Source organism: Parus major, chromosome 10 (genome assembly GCF_001522545.3).
Source record: "Parus major isolate Abel chromosome 10, Parus_major1.1, whole genome shotgun sequence".
In the NCBI taxonomy this organism is placed as follows: Eukaryota; Metazoa; Chordata; class Aves; order Passeriformes; family Paridae; genus Parus; species Parus major.
Window position 1 is genome coordinate 7,371,729 of NC_031779.1, and position 18,130 is coordinate 7,389,858.

General features: G+C 38.8%; 2 protein-coding genes across 3 annotated transcripts in view; both read left to right on the forward strand.

The window, feature by feature from the left end:
• Positions 1-6,743, forward strand: part of RAB27A (RAB27A, member RAS oncogene family) — a 29,647-nt gene extending 22,904 nt beyond the window's left edge. For both annotated transcript variants that reach the window (XM_015639309.3, XM_015639310.2), the window contains 4 exons: positions 543-628; positions 1,262-1,365; positions 2,063-2,186; positions 4,385-6,743. In XM_015639309.3, the coding sequence (XP_015494795.1) occupies positions 543-628; positions 1,262-1,365; positions 2,063-2,186; positions 4,385-4,583 (513 nt within the window). In that variant the 3' untranslated portion in view covers positions 4,584-6,743. The remainder of the gene's footprint in view (positions 1-542; positions 629-1,261; positions 1,366-2,062; positions 2,187-4,384) is intronic.
• A 3,282-nt stretch (positions 6,744-10,025) lies between these two features.
• RSL24D1 (ribosomal L24 domain containing 1) lies at positions 10,026-16,738 on the forward strand. Its single transcript, XM_015639460.1, has 6 exons — positions 10,026-10,143; positions 11,937-12,050; positions 13,612-13,684; positions 14,399-14,462; positions 14,925-15,010; positions 16,330-16,738. Exons 1-6 carry the CDS (start codon positions 10,063-10,065, stop codon positions 16,401-16,403), a joined length of 492 nt encoding a protein of 163 aa, XP_015494946.1. The 5' UTR covers positions 10,026-10,062; the 3' UTR covers positions 16,404-16,738.
• The last annotated feature ends 1,392 nt before the right edge of the window (positions 16,739-18,130 follow it).

Genomic DNA, 18,130 nt, shown 5'->3' on the forward strand with positions numbered 1-18,130 from the left:
TATTTTTTCATGCTGAGAAAACTCTTCAGCTTTTATTTTTAGCATCCAATTTCTGCTTTATAAGCTGTGATCTGATAAGATCTACCCTCAGCAATTTTTCAGCAGCAATTTGGCAGCTAAGTAGAGAGGATATTCTGCTTGCTAATGAGGTTCTGCTACTACTACAAATACATTGACAGATTGCATTGTTGCTTTCTTATATTTTATTTTAAACATGATGTAAGGTAGCAAAAAATTCAGAAAATCAAAATACTAAAATCAGTCTTGTCTCTTGGCTCTAAATATCTGTCTGGCATTCATAGTCTATTGGGTACTGGTTTTGCAGTTTCACTTTTACCCTTTTTTAAAAATACTTAATTGGATGCAATATTAAAACGCATGTCATACAACTTTTGTCTTTACAAAGCAGAGGATTGAGTTGTAGTTGGGATCTATGCATCAGCAGTGCTATTTTTGCTGCATTTAATGACTAAAATGTCAGTTATTTTGTGTTCTGTAGCAGCTGGGCTGGTAACAGTCTTGCAAAAATTTACCTTTTCCAGGTGTATAGACCCAATGGGCCAGATGGTGTTGGTGGCAGAGGACAGAGAATCCATCTTCAGCTTTGGGACACTGCAGGGCAGGAAAGGTATGGCTCAAGATGGCAATGGGAGCTTACTTTAGCAGCAGTGGAAAGCTTCATATGAGTACCCATTAAATTCTGACTAATTTACAACTACAGAACACAAAACCTGTAATTCTTGCTTTTTAGGTTGGTTTTTTTTTCCATAGCCAATGCATATAGATAAATTTAAAGTTTGTCTTTTTCGAGGTCTCTTAAGTTTCAATAAATATGTTGTGGTCGTAGGAAAAAGGTCTTAGGAAAAAGCATCTCAAAGGATTCTTTTCTACCAATCAAAAAACTAGCATTCTTGTGGTTGTTAGTTTTAAATTCAAGGACTGATGTGTATAGGGGAAAAATTTTTGTTCAAAGTTAGAATTTCATTATTGTTTTAATTTTTGAATCTTGATCGAGGAATGCTTTGTAGTAGAAGACTGTTAAAGCTCTCAACTCAAGTCTCCTTGACACCTTAGGCCTTGATTAGGCCACAATAATGTTAGTAATTTTTCTTACATGATCCCTGCCTCAGCAAAACAACCATGAATATTTCTTTCTGGTTCATTCAGTCTTAAGTTACCTCAGTTCTTCTACGACTGTAAGCAATTATGTTTTCAAAGTAACTTGTCAGATGAGCAAATTAATTTCACTTTGCCGGTCTAGGTTTCGTAGCTTGACTACAGCTTTCTTCAGAGATGCCATGGGGTTTCTTCTACTCTTTGATCTGACAAATGAGCAAAGCTTTCTGAATGTCAGGAACTGGATAAGTATGGCTTTTTTCTTCTTTCTTTCTTTGCATGGGTGGAATGGGGAGTGAGGGTTGTGTTCGTAAATACAAAGTCTCACTGAGAATTAGAACTTAAAATACTGGTTTTTATGGCTTTCTCAGTAAAGGAATGTAAATGTTGTATCCATAATTGTAATAGCTGCTAGTGATGGCTTCTAGGGCTCACCTGAAATTCAGCTTTGCCTATTGAACTTGGATCTTAACCTATGTAAGAAAAAGCTGAGACAATATCCTCTCTCTGGCTCTGGTGCTGTTCAGTAATTTAAGTGTGTGGGAAGCCTATGCAAAAGTATTTTGACTTACCTGAAGCTTTGTCAGCAAAACTTAATGGAAGGCAAATGTTACTTGGCTGGTATATCTAGGCAAAGGAATTCCCAAACTGCATCATCCATTTGGAGAGGGAAGTAGATCCTTTCCTGGCAGCTCACTGTAGATGCTTAGTGAGTGTAACTCCTTAAGCTGCAAATACATAAATTTCTATACTAACTTTGCCAGGCTTCTGTTTCCCTGGCTTTTTCACTGGGTATGTGACAGTGGAAGCCCAGCTGTTCTCTGGCTCCTCAGTGCAAGTGGAGAGGTGCTGTGAGCCCGAAGAGAACAAGTTTGGCTTGTGGTAGTGTTCTAGGGAGCTGTGTGTGGCAGTGACTTGTGACTGCTCTTCCTGTTGGTGCTGCCAGGTCAGCTACAAATGCATGCGTATTGTGAAAACCCAGACATTGTGTTATGTGGAAACAAGAGTGACCTGGAGGACCAAAGGATGGTGAAGGAAGAAGAGGCAAAGGAACTTGCAGAAAAATATGGGTAAGTAACTTTCTTCAAATTATTGCTGTGTTTAGAGCAGAATGAGAAGTTTTCTGTAATGCTTTTTTCTGTATGCTGACAGGTTATTGTAAGAATAAGCGTTTTGCTTAACTGGCTGGTATGATATCTTTTTTTCTGTGTGAGATTAATATTTTCTGCATGGCTTAAAATTAAGTACTTAGTACTGCAATAATCTTGCAGTGGAGATTGGCTAATCTTTGCTTGGCAGTAAACAGTGTAAATTTTCACAAACATTCTGAAAAAGAGAGATAATGTAGCTAGAGAGGCAGGTGAATAACGGGGTCACTTCTTTGCTCTTACCTGTGCTGAGGCATGTGCACTCTCACAGGCTCCCTGGGAGTCTGAAAACTGAGTCAGACCAGTAGGAAGACAGGGTAGCCTTGCCCTTCCCCTTCCTGACAGGCATGGGCCGTGTGCCTCAGAAGGAAGTATGTGAAATCTTTGTTCCTATCAGATATTAATTTGTACTTTTATACTCCCTCAACTCTTTCATGGGGCTCATCTTTGGACTACATTGGCATTTCACTGAGACTCAGAAACACACTTCTGAAGGAAATAATCAGATGGATTTGTTGTGTTTTAATTCACATAGTGGAGCAATTTTCTAGCACATGAACCGGATTCCTTCTCAAATGAAAACTAAGTTGAATGATGTGGGCCAGCCACTTTAGTCTGGAGAGATAGGGTAGAACTCTGCTCCACAGTAAAGCCCACAAGACTGGTATTATGTGAACACTGTCTTCTCAGCATAAGCTGCCTTGTTCTGCAGGTCTTCTGCTGTCATGATGTTTACTAGGCACAAATTAGCTTGCCTTGGCCTCAAAGAATCAATGGAGCCAAATCAGAAGCAATCTGTCCATGAGAGAAATGAGTTTAGTGCAGGTTTTCCTTCTCCTGGGAAAATACTTGTTTGAAGTCCATGTTAGACAACAGCAAGTGTGTGGTACTTTAACCAGCTGCTTGTGAAGGAGCAAGAAGTTTTAAACAGCAGCAGATGGCATGTGATCATATCTTAAATCTTTTTGCATGTGACTTCTTAAAATAATTTATGAAGTATTTATCTTTGTGGCTGAAAATGCAACTTAATTTAGGAATAGTGAGCTAGAAGTCAAGGTTGTGGGTCACATCCAGTCTGTAAGCAGTTGCAAAGTTCTCTGCCCTGTAGAGGTGAGACTGGATGGTTGCTAGGAATCACTTTTCTCCTAAGGGCAGGCAAGATAAATCCTGTTGCAATGAACAGTCTTCTGGTAACTAAAGTGTGAGATAGTGAATATCCCCTTCTGTGGAAGGGCCTCATGCAGGTGTGTGATATATTGGAAATATTGTAAGAAACCTGCACAGACACAGTAAGATACTTTTGGCCACTCATTGGGCCTTGCAAGTTAAGTAAGAAATACTTAAAATTCTGAAGTGGTGGTATCACTTTCCTGGGCAGTAACACAAATGCAGCCACTGTAGCATCATTCTGTGGAGAGCACTAAGTAGAGGAGGCCAGAGCTTATGGACCCACAGTGCAACATCCTGATCCACAACAATAAAGAAAACAAGCAATGTACTTTAGAAACCAAAGTGCCAGAAACTTTTCTTGACAAAGACAGGTGTTCTGAGCAATGAAATTTCTTCTTTTATGTAAGGAAGTTTAGAGTTGTGGTGTAAGTAGAAGAAAGTCACCTTCTGTAATGATGAGAACCACCACACTGTGAGTCTTTAGTGCCTTGCCTACAGAGGAATGGCCATAGCAGCATTCCTTCTCCTGCAATTACTTTAGATGTCCTTGAGTGCACAAGTGTTCTCCTTACTGATTTCTGTGCACATCATAACTGCAGGGAACAGAGTTTAAGAAAGACTTCAGGGGCACAACTTTGGGAAATCATGCTGACAAGTGCCTCAATAAATTGTGGACTCCATTAACATTTGCCCTTCTGCCCTACCTTCAGTTAGCCATTTCATTAATTTCTTTTGCATTTCAGACCACTGAGCACTTAGTGTCTCTCTGCTATGGAGTAGCAGAGACAGTCTTAGTGTGAGTTCTATGTAAATGGCAGTAATACTGTCATTTGTATTTTTTTAAAAATGTATTTTTTTACATTAAATTTTACATTTTTTCAAAATGTATTTTTTTTTCTCCCATGAGTGACAACTGTGTGATGTAAGGTTATGTTTTTTGTCTCCTGCAGAATACCATATTTTGAAACCAGTGCAGCAAATGGGAATAATGTAAGCAAAGCCATTGAAACTCTGCTTGACCTCATTATGAAGCGCATGGAACGATGTGTGGATAAATCCTGGATCCCTGAAGGGGTGGTGCGCTCCAATGGGCACAGCTCTACAGAACAACTGAATGAAGAGCAAGAAAAAGGCAGATGTGGCTGTTAGCCCAGTTACAATTAACTTTAATGTGTATGATACAGTACAGTTGCAGCTTACCTGTTTAACTTTGGGACAAATCGCTTTGTGTAGTTATTTAATGAGCTATATTAATTCTTGATACAAATTTTTATTTGCTTTCTCTCAAACAACATTTATCTTCACTTGTAAGGTTTGCAGTTTATTAGTTGTGGGACAGATGTTTAATTTGGTTTAGCACTGGATGTTCCTCTAATTTTCTACTTGGGGGGAAAGGGGTGGAAAGGAATTTTCATTACCAAATTCAGAAACATGTCTCTACAGGCAGCCAGAAAGGGTAGGCTTCTGAATTGAAGGCTTTGCAGTTGCCCTTGGCAGTCTCCATTAACTACACAGAGTAGGCATTCAGATTAGATATTGTGACAGCTCTTGGTGTCTCCAAACAGCAAGATAACCAACTTGCTTCCTGGTTTTAAACAGAAACTTTTAATCATTTCACCAGTTAATAACACTCTTAAGGAGCACATCCTGTGTTTTCCACAAAAGCCTGAGAGTAGTTTTTCTTTGCTCTCCCAATCCATCAGTTTTCAGTAATGAAAACCAAAGGGAAGCTCTTCAGTGCATAATAAAAAGCTCCAGAGAAGCATAGGGGTGTGCGCACAGAGCACTTGGGGCATGTCACATCATTGAACATGTAAACTACAACTGTACTACATGAAATATATCCAATGCAGCCTATGAGACCTCCTGACATCATTTGAATTTTTAGAACATGCATGTATGTAAATTTATATGTGAATGGCATAACTATACATCTGTTATGTTTCTTTCATATTGCTACTCATTTTTTAACAGGAATGTAGGACAACCTAGATGTCAGGAAAATATCATCAGAGTTGGTGCTTTGCACTGAATTTGTTTTACCAAACAGATTGAGAATGTTTCTTCAAATTTGGATTGTGAAATCAATGATTATTGTCTTCTGGTGAGATGCAGCTAAGAAACTAGTCCTGTAGATCAGTATTTCTATGACTTTATAATGCTCATTTTATTCTGCCAACCTTTGTGCCCTGAACATCTTGGTTATCATATAGTCATTTATAGCTTGTTCATTTCCTTTAGACTGTATTTTAAAAAGAATAGAGTTACTTTTCTCCCCCACCCTCCTCCCCCCGATCACATAAATGTAATTTTTGGTTTCAGTGGATCATATTACTCTAACCATGTTTATTTATTCTTATGACCCAGGAAACAATCAGTATTTTTTGGGCTTTTGCCCAGACTGATTTATAAGATGTGCCTACCAAACTGTTTTCTACCCTGGCAGAGGTTGTATAATTGCAAGGTATTGCCAATTAAAGTCATAACATGCCAAATTGAGTCTTGTTACAGACCTGCCACAGCAGCTTGTTTACAGAACTCCAAAGCTATTGCTTCTTTAGAAATGATGTATTTATTTATTTAAATATTCTAACTACTGCAATTTCAGGCAAGTATTGATACCAGTTATGAACATGAGTTACAGCATAACAAATTTTTGAAGGAAGGACCAAAAATGTTTCTAGAATAGGATCTAAGGAAAAAAAAAATTGATGTAGCTTCTGGTTATAGTAATTAATACAAGAATAAGTGTTAAAACTCGATTCTTAAAATGTTTTACACAGTAATGCATTGTTCTTTAACAAACACAATGTGTAAATATTAGATTTTTATCACAGCCTACACAGAATATTTTAAAAGTGCAATATAATTTGACTGCTCTGGGGCTAGGACAGAAGTAAAAGAAATTTATATGAGTATAGGGTTTCGGTTTTTTCTACTCCACTTCTAAAATGCTTGTAGACCGGAGTTACTGTAGTTTAATTCAGAGTGCCTTTTGAAGTTACCATCATGTTTCTGACCAGTAGAGTAAGAAACTCTGCTGTAAGACACAATACATTTCAGTGTACTTCAGTGTCTGAATTTCTTTTAATGTAACTCTTTGCTTTTCAGAGGGTTGCAATGGAACTTTGTCATGCGTTAACTTATAATGGGAGTTTTTGTGCTTATAGCTCCATCCGGTTCCTGAAATCTTTAAGGATTATTGCAACCAGCTATTGAGCTAAGTGACTACTGAAATAGTGTAAAAATATTTCCTTTTGAATACTTATGTTTAAATTGGATATTAAATATTAAATACTGAAACTGTCATATTTGTGTCATGCCTATTATTTGTAACTACTCACAAAGAGTATTTACATAAAATTGCTTTGATGTCAGCTTTTGAAATGTGCCATAAGATTTATCTGTTTGAATTATGGTGTGACAAAACTCTTGTTCCCTTTTAAACTCTCAGGAGAGAGCACAGTAAATGTTTCTTGTCAGTAAATTACACTGCTCTTACTAGATTAGCACTGGTTTTAAGAAACAAGAATTCTTATGTGATGTGAAACCGTTACTTCAAGAAAAGTTGTTTCCATTCAGCGTCAGATGGAGGCATTGATCTGTAATTGCACAAAGCTGGAAAGCGTTTCCATTAAGATGGATTGTCCCAGGATTTCTTATTATAATATAAAATAGTTAAACATTCCTGATATGGACTTTGCCAGCACTGTTGAACTGATTTGTAGCATTTCCTGTTGTCTTGGTTCAGTGTCAGTCTGTGTCCTACACTGTCCCTGTGTGTTGTGGGATTCTTTGTTCAGATGTGTCCAAGGTTTGTGTTGTGGTCAGGTACTTCTTGGTGACCCTCTCTTGCAGTGACCAAACCAGTCAGACATGGCCTGGTGAATGCTGGGTGATGGCAGGAGGAGCTCAAGCCCAGAGGAGACAATGGAGACATCAGTTCTGTGTTCATAAGATAGGCAGAATGCTGCTCATCGGAGCATGTCACATGTTCAGAGTAAAGGGAATCAAACAATACATTTTGTTAGCTTTTTTACTTCTACAGAGGTAAGGAGCCAAATTTTTCAGAGTAACCGCTTCCATCAAGAGCAGTGTCTATTACCAGGTAGGTTATAATGTGCTGGAGGACATTGTTGCTCTTCAGAAGTTCCTTGACAGACAAAAGAATGAGCTGAATTAAGTTTAAAAAGGGCAAGTGTCAAGTGTCACTGGGTTTTACACCTGGGCTGCAATAACCCTATGCAGTAGTGCTAGCTGAAAAAATATTTTTCAGATAAGGGGATAAGCATCCTGTTCCAAAGCAAGCTGATGAAAATGCAGAAGTGTGCTACTGTGGCAGAGAAGGCCAAGCTGTATCCAGGGCTGCACTTGTAAAATGAATGCAGCAGGTTGGGAAAGTCACTCTTTCCTTATCTTCAGTAATTATGAGACTGATTGGAGTTCTGTGCCCTGTTCTGGACACCTCAGTGGAAGAAAGACATTGACACATTGGAGTGAGTCCAGGAGATGCCACAAAGATCAGAGGACTGGAGCACAAGGGGTAGGAAGAGACAGAACAGATTTTGTTTAGCTTTAATCTAAGGGAGACCTTTCTGCTATCTTGAACTCTAATGGGTGGAGCCAGACCCAACTCGAGGCACAGGGATAGGAAAGAGGCAAGAGAGAAACGTTCTCTAGAAAATTAAGAGTAAATAGTGGGAAAAGATCACCATACATGTGGTCAGAAATTGAAACAGGAACTCAGGAATGTTATGGAATCTCCATCCTTGAAGACACTAAAAACTAAACTGGATGTGGCCTTGAGCCTGGTATTAATTGGTTCTGTTTTGAGCAAGGCTTTGCTCTAGATGACCTCCAGAAGTGTCTTCCACCCAACATGATCCTATATCTCTGAACCTGATCCTACAAGTACATTTGCCTGACAGTTCTTTATTCTTTCATATAACTGTATGTCCAGTTCTTTTACTTCTACTAGGGAACTTGTACAAGTATGTAAATACTTGCAGATCAGAGCTTTGCTATGAGTTTAAGGTAGTAAGTTGAGATGTTTGGTGAAACAATTTTTCTGTAGTAATCTGTGTCAAAAACAAATGAGCCACTTGGATACCTTGGATTCAGCTGGATACCAAATTCTGTCTGTAACTATTAATGGAGTAGAAGTACATATTGTTTTTTTATAATTAAGCTGGATTCTGTCACCAGCAACCTTCACTTTATATTGCCTTCTAGTCAGGAACAAGCACTTCAAATCTACAGCATAATGGCTTGTAGAGGAGATTAGTGTTCTGATGTGAGAAAAACACTGACTGGGGTGAAAATCTAATCGTAAATTGTATTATCACTGTGCATTCACATCCTATCTGTCTGTTGGATATATTGGTGACAGTCTGTAATTCAAAGTTGTTTAAACAGTAGAAGCCACCAAAGATTTCACAGTGCAGCGCTCTGCCAGGAAAAAGCTGTCCTGCCAGGAAAAGTTAAATAAATATTTTTCCATGGGGAAAAAAAAAATTGCATAGGCAGGAAACTCAGAGTGATCAAACTGAAAAAGGAGATCAGCCCTGGACCTAAGCAAACTTGTTTACTATCTGATTTTGCTTCTAGCTGTAAAATTGTCTTCATAGCTTCCCTCGTAAAATTGGATTGTGTGTGTGTCTTTACTGTTTCCTCTTACTGCTGGGGTTGTCATCCTCTGTCACAGGCACAGAGCCCTCGCTCCGCCGGCCGTGTGAGAGTCATTAACATCCTGTCCACTCCTGTGCTCCAGCCCAGCTCTCCTGCCGTAGATGTGGCTCAGATCTGGTTTTCAGGAAGATAAGAGACAGCCTTTGTGCTGATAAGGTGACTCCCCTGTGCTACAGCAATTTTTCTTTCTTCTACTGATATTTCTTAATACAGCACCAAGCTGACTGCCTTTCTTTTGTTGCTCCAGAAACCAGAAAGCAAAAACTGCTTTAGAGATACATGCAATTCAACACATGGATTTTTCACAAGATACTCAGGTGGTTATTTTAAATAGAAAGGTAGGAATTGTAGTGGTAAAGACTTATTTGTTTAGGTGCATTTCATACTCAGAGCTGGGACAGCATCCTACAATTGAAGAATAGAGAGAAGACCTCCAACTCCAAAACAATTTGGAAGGTACAGGGCCTAGGATTTAGATCCTTTCACAATGAACAGGTAATTCCAGGAGAGGGGACAGAAGGATTAATAGGTACCTATACTATATATCTATATATATATCTATATATAGGACTTCACATGGTGTGCAGAACCATTAGTTTTAGAAGACCACAGAACTTCAAATTTTGCTTAGATTTTGGATTTTACAAATATGAAAACAGCACAGAAAGTATTACCCAAGTTTTACAGAAATCAGCTGTAGACTTAAAAATCTACGTCTACCTCCCTTTCTTTTCCTTGTTACTCTGTCTATCCTTATGTTAGTACCGATTCGCTAACTTCTCGCCCTTGGAACACAATTTTTCCAGGATTCCCAGAATCCAGGCCCTCGTTCCTGTGAGGGCCCGCTGAGAGCGCATCTAGATGTGTATAAGAGACAGGTTCAGCGTCCTCTGCGAGATCAAGGAGAAAACAGGTACGGGCCGCCCGCGCCGCCGCCGCCATGCGCATCGAGAAGTGCTACTTCTGCTCGGGGCCCATCTACCCGGGACATGGTGTCATGTTCGTGCGCAACGACTGCAAGGTACCGCCCGTCCGGCACCGGCACCGCTCTCCCCACCGTGCCCGCAGCCGCTCCCCGCGCCGGCCCGGCCTGTGCCGGCGGGCCCCAGGGGAGCTCGGTGTCACCGGCCGCGCCTCACGCGGGGCGCTCACAGCCGGAGCCCCTGGCCCGGCCGGGGCCGCTGCTGGCGGTCGGCACCGGGCCCTGCCGGGGTCCGCACGCACCGTGTGGGCGAGCGGGAGCCCGAGATGAGCGCGGTCGGTCAGAGCACGGTGCAGAGACCACCGGGGCTGTGGGTTCGATCCCTGTACGAGCCATTTGTTTGAGAGCTGGAGTCAGTAATCCTCCTTGGCCGTGGGTCCGTTCCAGCTCTAAATTCTGTTCATTCACGTCCTACTGATATTTGAATGTGAGGACCTGGAGCGGTGCAGTAATTTGGCATCTGCTGTGGCCGTCGGCAAGAGTGGGGGCTGAACTATTTGTTTTCAGTGTTTAGTAAGAAACAATACACTTCGCAGAGCAATGCAGAATCCTCACCCTTTAATTTTCAGACTTTGTTTTGAGGTGGCGGCAGGTGGGTGTTCGGCTGTGGGCAGTGCGGGTTGCAGCGCTCCGGGGCCCGCGGGGGGCGCTGGGCGCAGCCGTGGCTGCGGGCTGCGGTGTGACTCGGCCCGCTGGGGCTGTCACAGCAGCGCGGGCACCGCACTCCCGGCCCTGCGCCGGCCTGACAGGCTTGCACACAGAATGTTGTGGATGGGTTCCCAGTCTCTGCCGCGCTCCCTATCTTTGCTGCGGGGCGTCGGAGCCCGCAGCGTGAAGCGAGCCTTGCGTAAATCGCTTCCTTCTCGGGCGCGGACGTCAGAAGTGATCCCGGCCGGGCCGGGCCGCTCGCATGAGTCACAGCGCCGGCCCCGGGGGCTGCCGGAGTGCTTTAAATACATCACTTGGGAACGGATAACATGTGAAAAGGCAAAATACAATGGCAGGTGTGTTTGGGTTGAGGTGAATAAACGTGGTAGAAGAGTGTTTAAAAAAAAAAAAAGCAGCTATTCGAAGATGATCGCCTTAATTAAAAGTTTCATATTTTCTGGTAATTTGTTTTAGGATTGACTATTAGATGGGGAGGAGGATATGGCTGTAGAAAAACAGGGTTTTCAAAACCTCATGAATAACATGTAATTCTGACTGTTTTTAAGTGAAGAGTCTAGTGTTCAGTAAAATATGTAAAAAAATAGGGAAAGAAGAAAAAGGCCAATTGAAACGTTTTTTCATATCCTTTAATAGCTTTTAGTAAATTCAGTCCAGGACTTAAATAATGTGCTTAGGACTTCTGCAGAGTAATCTTTGGGGCTTAAGGCTGCATCCAAGAAAGCAGACGTTTTTGTGTGTATGTTGCATTCAGTATGAAAGGTGTGAAGATTTTTTGTTCTCAGGATGGTACTGTATCTAAAAAGTTCTGGCAGCTGTAGAAAATTGTTTATTCATACTACAGGTTTGGTTTATGGTTATTTTTGCAGATGATAATTCTCAAAACCCAGGTGTATTTTATGTATAATCAGCTTAATTGTAAGTACTTGTGGCTAACCCTGGCAGCTGTGAAAATTACTTTATAATGAAAAAACAATATTAGTGCTTGAAATTATTTTTGTTAATAGCTGTATTTTCTGTAAAAATACCAGCATTTGGAAGCTGAATATAATTTCTAAAGAGCAGTATTGTTACAGTAACCTCAGTGTTAGATATCACACTTGCTGTGGGGCATGAATAACATGATTTGACTAAGATTCTTCTTCTTTGTCACCTCCTTCTTTAAGATATTTAGATTCTGCAAATCAAAATGCCACAGAAACTTCAAAAAGAAGCGAAATCCCAGAAAGATGAGATGGACTAAAGCGTTCCGTAAAGCAGCTGGCAAAGAACTGACAGTGGTAAGGAGCTGAGCTGGTTCACACTTCATATTAGCACACACAAATATCTCTTCCCATGGCACACAGGCTGAGCTAGGTGGCTTAAAGCATTGTCATTTAATGAAATGATGAGCTGGGGAGAAGAGGGACTGTGGAAGAGAATGTGAGAGTTTCTTGAGAGCGAGTTGTTCATTCAGCTTGATTAAAACCTGGACCTTCCCCCCTTGGGGATGGAAGCCAGGGTATCAGGTGTCTGTGCTGGTAACACATGGTGGCTCCCAAGTCCAAGGCATTTTTTCCCATCAGTAAATCCTCTGCTCTCTGTACGTGTACAATTGGTAGTTGTATTTCTGCACAAATAATCTGAGTTACAGTTACCATAGGAAGTCTCTATGTAGACCCCTAAAGTATTTACCTGTGAAGTCTCTTTAAAGCTTACAATGTGTAGAAAAGTCTTTGATAGATAGGAATGTTTGAAAAACAGCATGAGACCTCAAATGCATTTTCAAAACAAAGTTGCTTCAATGGTAAAATATTATACATTCACATTTGGTGGGACAGTCCTTAAATAATTTAAGAATTACTGTGACTTAATTACCTATTTTTTTACAGTAATACTTAGTAAGCATTCTGACACAGAGATTTCCTGCCTTTTGTGGATCCCTCAAAGGAAATAATGTGTTTTTATTTTTTAATGTGACTCTGAAAAGCCATGATTAATTAGCATCTTCAGCAGTTGTTTTTCTTGCTTTTGAGTCTCGTTTCTGGTTATGTTGAATTACTTTTTTGAAAATAACTGAATTTAAAATTACTTTATGCATGTCTAAATAGATGACAATATGTTCCAATTTTGAGATACATAATGTATTTTAAGAACAAAGCAAATTTATGAACTTAGTGTTGTGTAACTCAGCTTTACCTCAATAAAAAACAACCTTTGGGCAGGGAGAAATATCAGATAAAACTGATATAAAGCTAAATGTGCTTGGCAAAAAAAAAGATAAGGAAACTGTTCCTTCATATTGAGCTCATGGGGGATGAGGGAGCATGGCTGGGGATGGCAGCTGTCCCAAATGCCAGAGTTATCGATTGAAATATTTCACAATTTCAAATTAGACTGTTTCACTGTTCTTAAAATGAAATAGCTGTTGGGTTTTTTTTTTTTTTAACCATTTCAAAATTGAAAACTGTTGTGTAGAACTTATTTGTCTTGCAGTGAATGCTTTCAAATCTACAGGTTTTCAATTTTGCCTTCCACCTGTCTAATCTGCTCTGTATTTCCTATTCCACATGGGTTTTCTCTTTTCCTTTTGTCTTGCTAAATAGAAAATAGCTGAGGGAGATGTTGTGGTAAATAGTTTTCTTCAGACAAATCACTGTGGCTCCTGACACTTTGAGGCCAAACACTCGACTCGATTTCTTTCTCATATTTATCTCTAATGATTGTTCAAGTCTAGGAACTTCTGGAAGGAGGGAAAAAATCCCATGAAATATTCAGTTATATGAGTGACTGCTACAGTAAGAATGTATTGATCTAAATAAGCTTCTGCATATAGTCTGTATTTACCTTTTCTTGATACAGGATAATTCATTTGAATTTGAAAAACGTCGGAACGAACCTGTGAAGTACCAGAGAGAGTTGTGGAACAAGACTGGTGAGTCATTATAGGAAAAAACTAAAAGATTAATTTTTTAATTATCATGGATATGTTTTCAAAAGACTTCTTAGAATATTGACAGCTTGTAGTGATTGTGTTTGAAATTACTGAAATCATGACCAAATTCTTAGCGTGTGGAGGAGGTTTGAGTTGTAAACAGGTGTGGAGTTTCATTTGATGTTTTTTTTCAGAAACTGATTTGAAAATGGGGATCAGAAATCCTTTATTTTGAATTGTCATCTTCAAAACCCTTTAGTGGTGTTACAGCTTGTTAAGAGGCTCCTAGTGTAAGCTTTTTACACTGATGCAGTTCTGTGTTTGTGTTCATTCCACATCAGTTTGTTTCATAGAATCAATTGCCATAAAATAGAGCTGCTTATATTCATGGGAATGAATGCCACAGAAGAGAAGGTGGTAACTTGCATCTTTTTTCAGGTAGAGTCTTTTGCAGTGATGGTTAACTATGGAAATCATGTGTAGGTGCAAAAGTGGAAGCATAAATAAGTTGTAAAACACAAGTAATCATTTCTATACAGAACATTCCCTTATTCTGCTCTTTGGAGAAGGAATAGTTTCCTCTGTATAGTGTAAGAGTTGCCTCTGGTATTTAGGTATTATAGGAGTACTGGTAAGAGCTGCTTTACAAAAATAGCTTGGATTCTCTGCTGCAGGGAATTAAGCACATTTAAAACAACTTCTGCTTTATTTCAGTGGATGCAATGAAGAGAGTGGAGGAAATAAAGCAAAAACGCCAAGCCAGATTTATTATGAATAGGTGAGAAGTGTTTGTGTGATGGGAACCCCTTACATGTGTGTGTGAGACAGCCTTTCCAGAAATGGGATGATCAGGTTTTAAAGAATAATTTCCTTTGTATATACACAGTCATCCGAGGGATGGGGTAAAATAACCCCTGGGTGGGCTCTATCCTGTGTTTTTGGCTGTCCAAGGAAATGTAGCTTTTGGACACTCTAGGATAGTAGTTGTAATGTAGTACTTGTTTGTAGAAAGAGTCTTAAATTTCAACAAAATTCTGAAAGGAGTTGATACAGTGCTGCATTTTTTGTGGTTTTGTATCCAATACTTTCTTGAATTGGTTTTCAAATATTTTTTACTTTTATTTCCTCATAATCATAGTTATCTACAGCCCATACATACTGTTAGCGAGATATATCATGCACTAAAATAAAAGCACACATCTCTTTGAAGGTAATTAAATCTAATTTTCCCCTTTCTCAGATTAAAGAAGAGCAAAGAGTTGCAGAAGGCAGAAGACATCAAAGAAGTCAAACAGAATATCCACCTTCTTCGTGCTCCCCATGCAGGTAAGAACTTGATTTACTGGTTTGCTGATACAGTTTTAGGATGAATGACTCATTCTACAGATCAATAATCCTGTACCTTTTTCTTAAAATTAATTTGTCTGTTGAATATGGAGAACAGTTCTTGCCACTAAATGTAAGCAGTGTCTTTGTTCTGAATCAAAGATACCTTTTTATGTATCTAGCCTTGCATTCATTCTTTCTCTTTCTTATTTTGAGTGTTTTAAATTGCACTCAATACCTGGTGCTCCATGAACTGCGTGTTTATTATTCAATACATTTATCTAAGTCTTGCCTTTGAACTGGTTAGTTGAACTTAACAGACTCTACCACTGAATGATATAAAATGCAGTAGTTCAACTTTGCTGCTTGAATTTGTCAGTCCGTAGTGTAGAACTTACATGAAAATACTGTTCCTTCACTAAAGTCACATTTTAAATAAATTATTTACTTTTAAAACTATATTTAATGAAGTAGAGTAATGAAGACAAATTAAAAACATTTCCATTTGCCCTTGTTTTATAAAAATTACCAGTGATTTTGTTTCTTCATTATTAAATATTAGAAGTCTGTTCTATATTTTATTTTAGATTTCTTGTCAGGATGTATTTAAACTTCGGTTTAATCTGTCATCCACTCCCCACCTTTTTTTTCTTTTTCTTTTTTTTTTTTTTTTTTTTTGAGGGAAATAAAAAGATTAGAATTCAAAAGAATAAACTCAAGTGTTTTTTTCTGTGTTTGGCTTTGCTTGTATTAAATGAATGATGCACAGCACTGTGTGGTACATCTGTTGGTCAAACACCAGCTACCTTCTTGGTATTCTGTAATTTTGACTGGCAGAGAAGAGAATCAAATCCAAATCTTGGATTTCTCTTTTTCTTAGTTTTTGTTTTTGGTTGTCTTATCGAGAGTTAACATTCTTGCTGTCCAGCACAGCATTCAGGAGGGCTTAAATCTTCATTTAAAAACTAATGTGACAAGGCCATTGATCTGTAATAAGTCATGAATTTTTGTAGTCCCTTGCAAGGTTCTGCCAGGTATTGGCAGCTGTTTCAGTTTGTCATAGCAGATGAAAACACAGGTTTGACTGCATTTTAGGTTTTGCATAAAAACAGCATCAGCTTTTCTGCTAAAACAGAACAGTTTTAGGAGGTGATGGAGGTTAGCCGTAAATATCTTTGAGCTTGATGGATTTGCTCGTAAACGACTCGTCAAGCAAAATATTTAGGCTGTTTCATCTGGAATAGACACATCTATTGCTCAGAGGAAAGCAGTTATTTGGGTTTAGAGAAACATGTTCAATTTGATTTGTTTTTTTGAAGGTACACCAAAACAGCTGGAGGACAAAATGGTGCAGAAGCTACAAGAGGATGTGCCTATGGAGGAAGACTCTTAGTGTTTTTATTTACTGTTTATATCTCTTCAGCAGTTAACAGTTCCTTACTGCCTCACCTGACATCATTCAGAAATACGCTTACAGTTGAAGAAAAGTACATTTTAATGAACAGTGGTCATTTACAATTGGAATTATTTTTTTAATGAAAAGTAATAGGATGGATACTAGTTTGGGCAGTACTTAAAAATCTGCAATTTAAGAAAACCTTGTCAGCAGGATGGAGAAAGAGGCATTACTGTTTGAGATACCATGAGCTCCTTGGAAAGTTACACTTTTTCTGGATAATTTTTCCATGTTTTTGCAAATAATTAAGTAATAAAATATGCTGGCCCGAGCTTGGCTTACTTTGTCTGTTGTTCTCTCATAGTGGTAAAAGCAGATAAAAATCTATTTTAATGGTTACAATGTGGGGCAGGTTGTATTAATTTTCATTAGTCCAGTGTGGTCCAGACTTATTTTCATTCTTGTCCTGGGGAAAATTTTTCAATTTGAAGAATATAGTGTTTGTTTTATCTCTTCTTTAAGTCACTCACCCCAGGATTCCATTGCAGTTGCCACCTGGCAACAAAGCTACCATTGATGCAGGACAGGTTTGAAAACAGTAATGGTAATATCACGTAGTCTGGAGTTGGCCCTGCCATCATCATCACCCACCAAAATTCAAATCTAATGTCTAATCAGGCAGATGGAGATGCTCAATAAATCACACTTGAGACTTTTTTCCTGACTCCAAGGATTATTTTAATGGAAAAGATGCTGCTAAATCACAAGTGTTTTGCATATTGTGGTGGTACTTATTCAGTCTGTCAGCACTGAGATAAAATGCTGGCAGTTTAAAACTATTTATCTGCAACAGTGTGATCAAAGAAAGCTTTCAAAGGCATTTATAGTATTTGCTGTCATGTTATGCTAGTTATCCTCAAAAATAATAATTTGTAGTTCTCTTCCAAACTTGGATATGTACTACAGCAATCACTGGAAAACCTCATACCTGCCACCCACATGTGTATTGTGTAGTTTGGAGAAGAGTCCTATTTAAACTTACATAAGGGTTACTGGGGAGTGTTTGACATAGACATTGTACTCAGTTTTTAACCTCTTGATTTATGAGTTATGTTCAGATATTTACAAAATGACATATTTTAGTGAGAAATCCAGTAATAAATGTAGAATTCCTTATTTTAATGAAATTAAAATTTTGCCATCACTTAAAATTTGCTGATAAAGGTGATGGCTGATAACATTTAGGTGTCCAATATTAGTATTTTCCCTGCAAACTGTAATATAAATACCATCTGAAAAGCATATGAGCATATGGGAAGTTGGCCAGAAAACGTGTCAGTGGGGTGAAATCACACCATTTGTGTACATACTGTACAAGATGGTACAGTATAAATACAGTGTATTTATATGTGCTATATGTACACCAAGATGCTTGGGCTTGTGGAGGGAGGTACAGCATGTTAATTTGTACAGCCTCACATAAATGTACTAATTAACATTTCAGCTCAAGAAATGTGATGTTTTTTGAATGGCCTTTTCTACTGTAGTATTTGATGTGCTTAATCTTTGAGGTGGGATACTTCATCTAAAAATCATATTACATACAATCTTTTTTCTCTAGTAAATTTTAAAGACAGGATGTTCCGCAAGTGCATTAATTTTCTCCATAAACAGGGAAGTAAATCTGTACAAAGCAGGTGAACCCGATGGAATGTTAATTAGTT

Bases quoted from the DNA above. Each gene is read 5' to 3' on its own strand.
- RSL24D1 (XM_015639460.1), top strand. From the start codon at position 10,063: ATGCGCATCGAGAAGTGCTACTTCTGCTCGGGGCCCATCTACCCGGGA. The intron at 10,144-11,936 runs GTACCGCCCGTC...TCCTTCTTTAAG, and splicing joins TCGTGCGCAACGACTGCAAG to ATATTTAGATTCTGCAAATC. The intron at 14,463-14,924 runs GTGAGAAGTGTT...CCCCTTTCTCAG, and splicing joins GCCAGATTTATTATGAATAG to ATTAAAGAAGAGCAAAGAGT.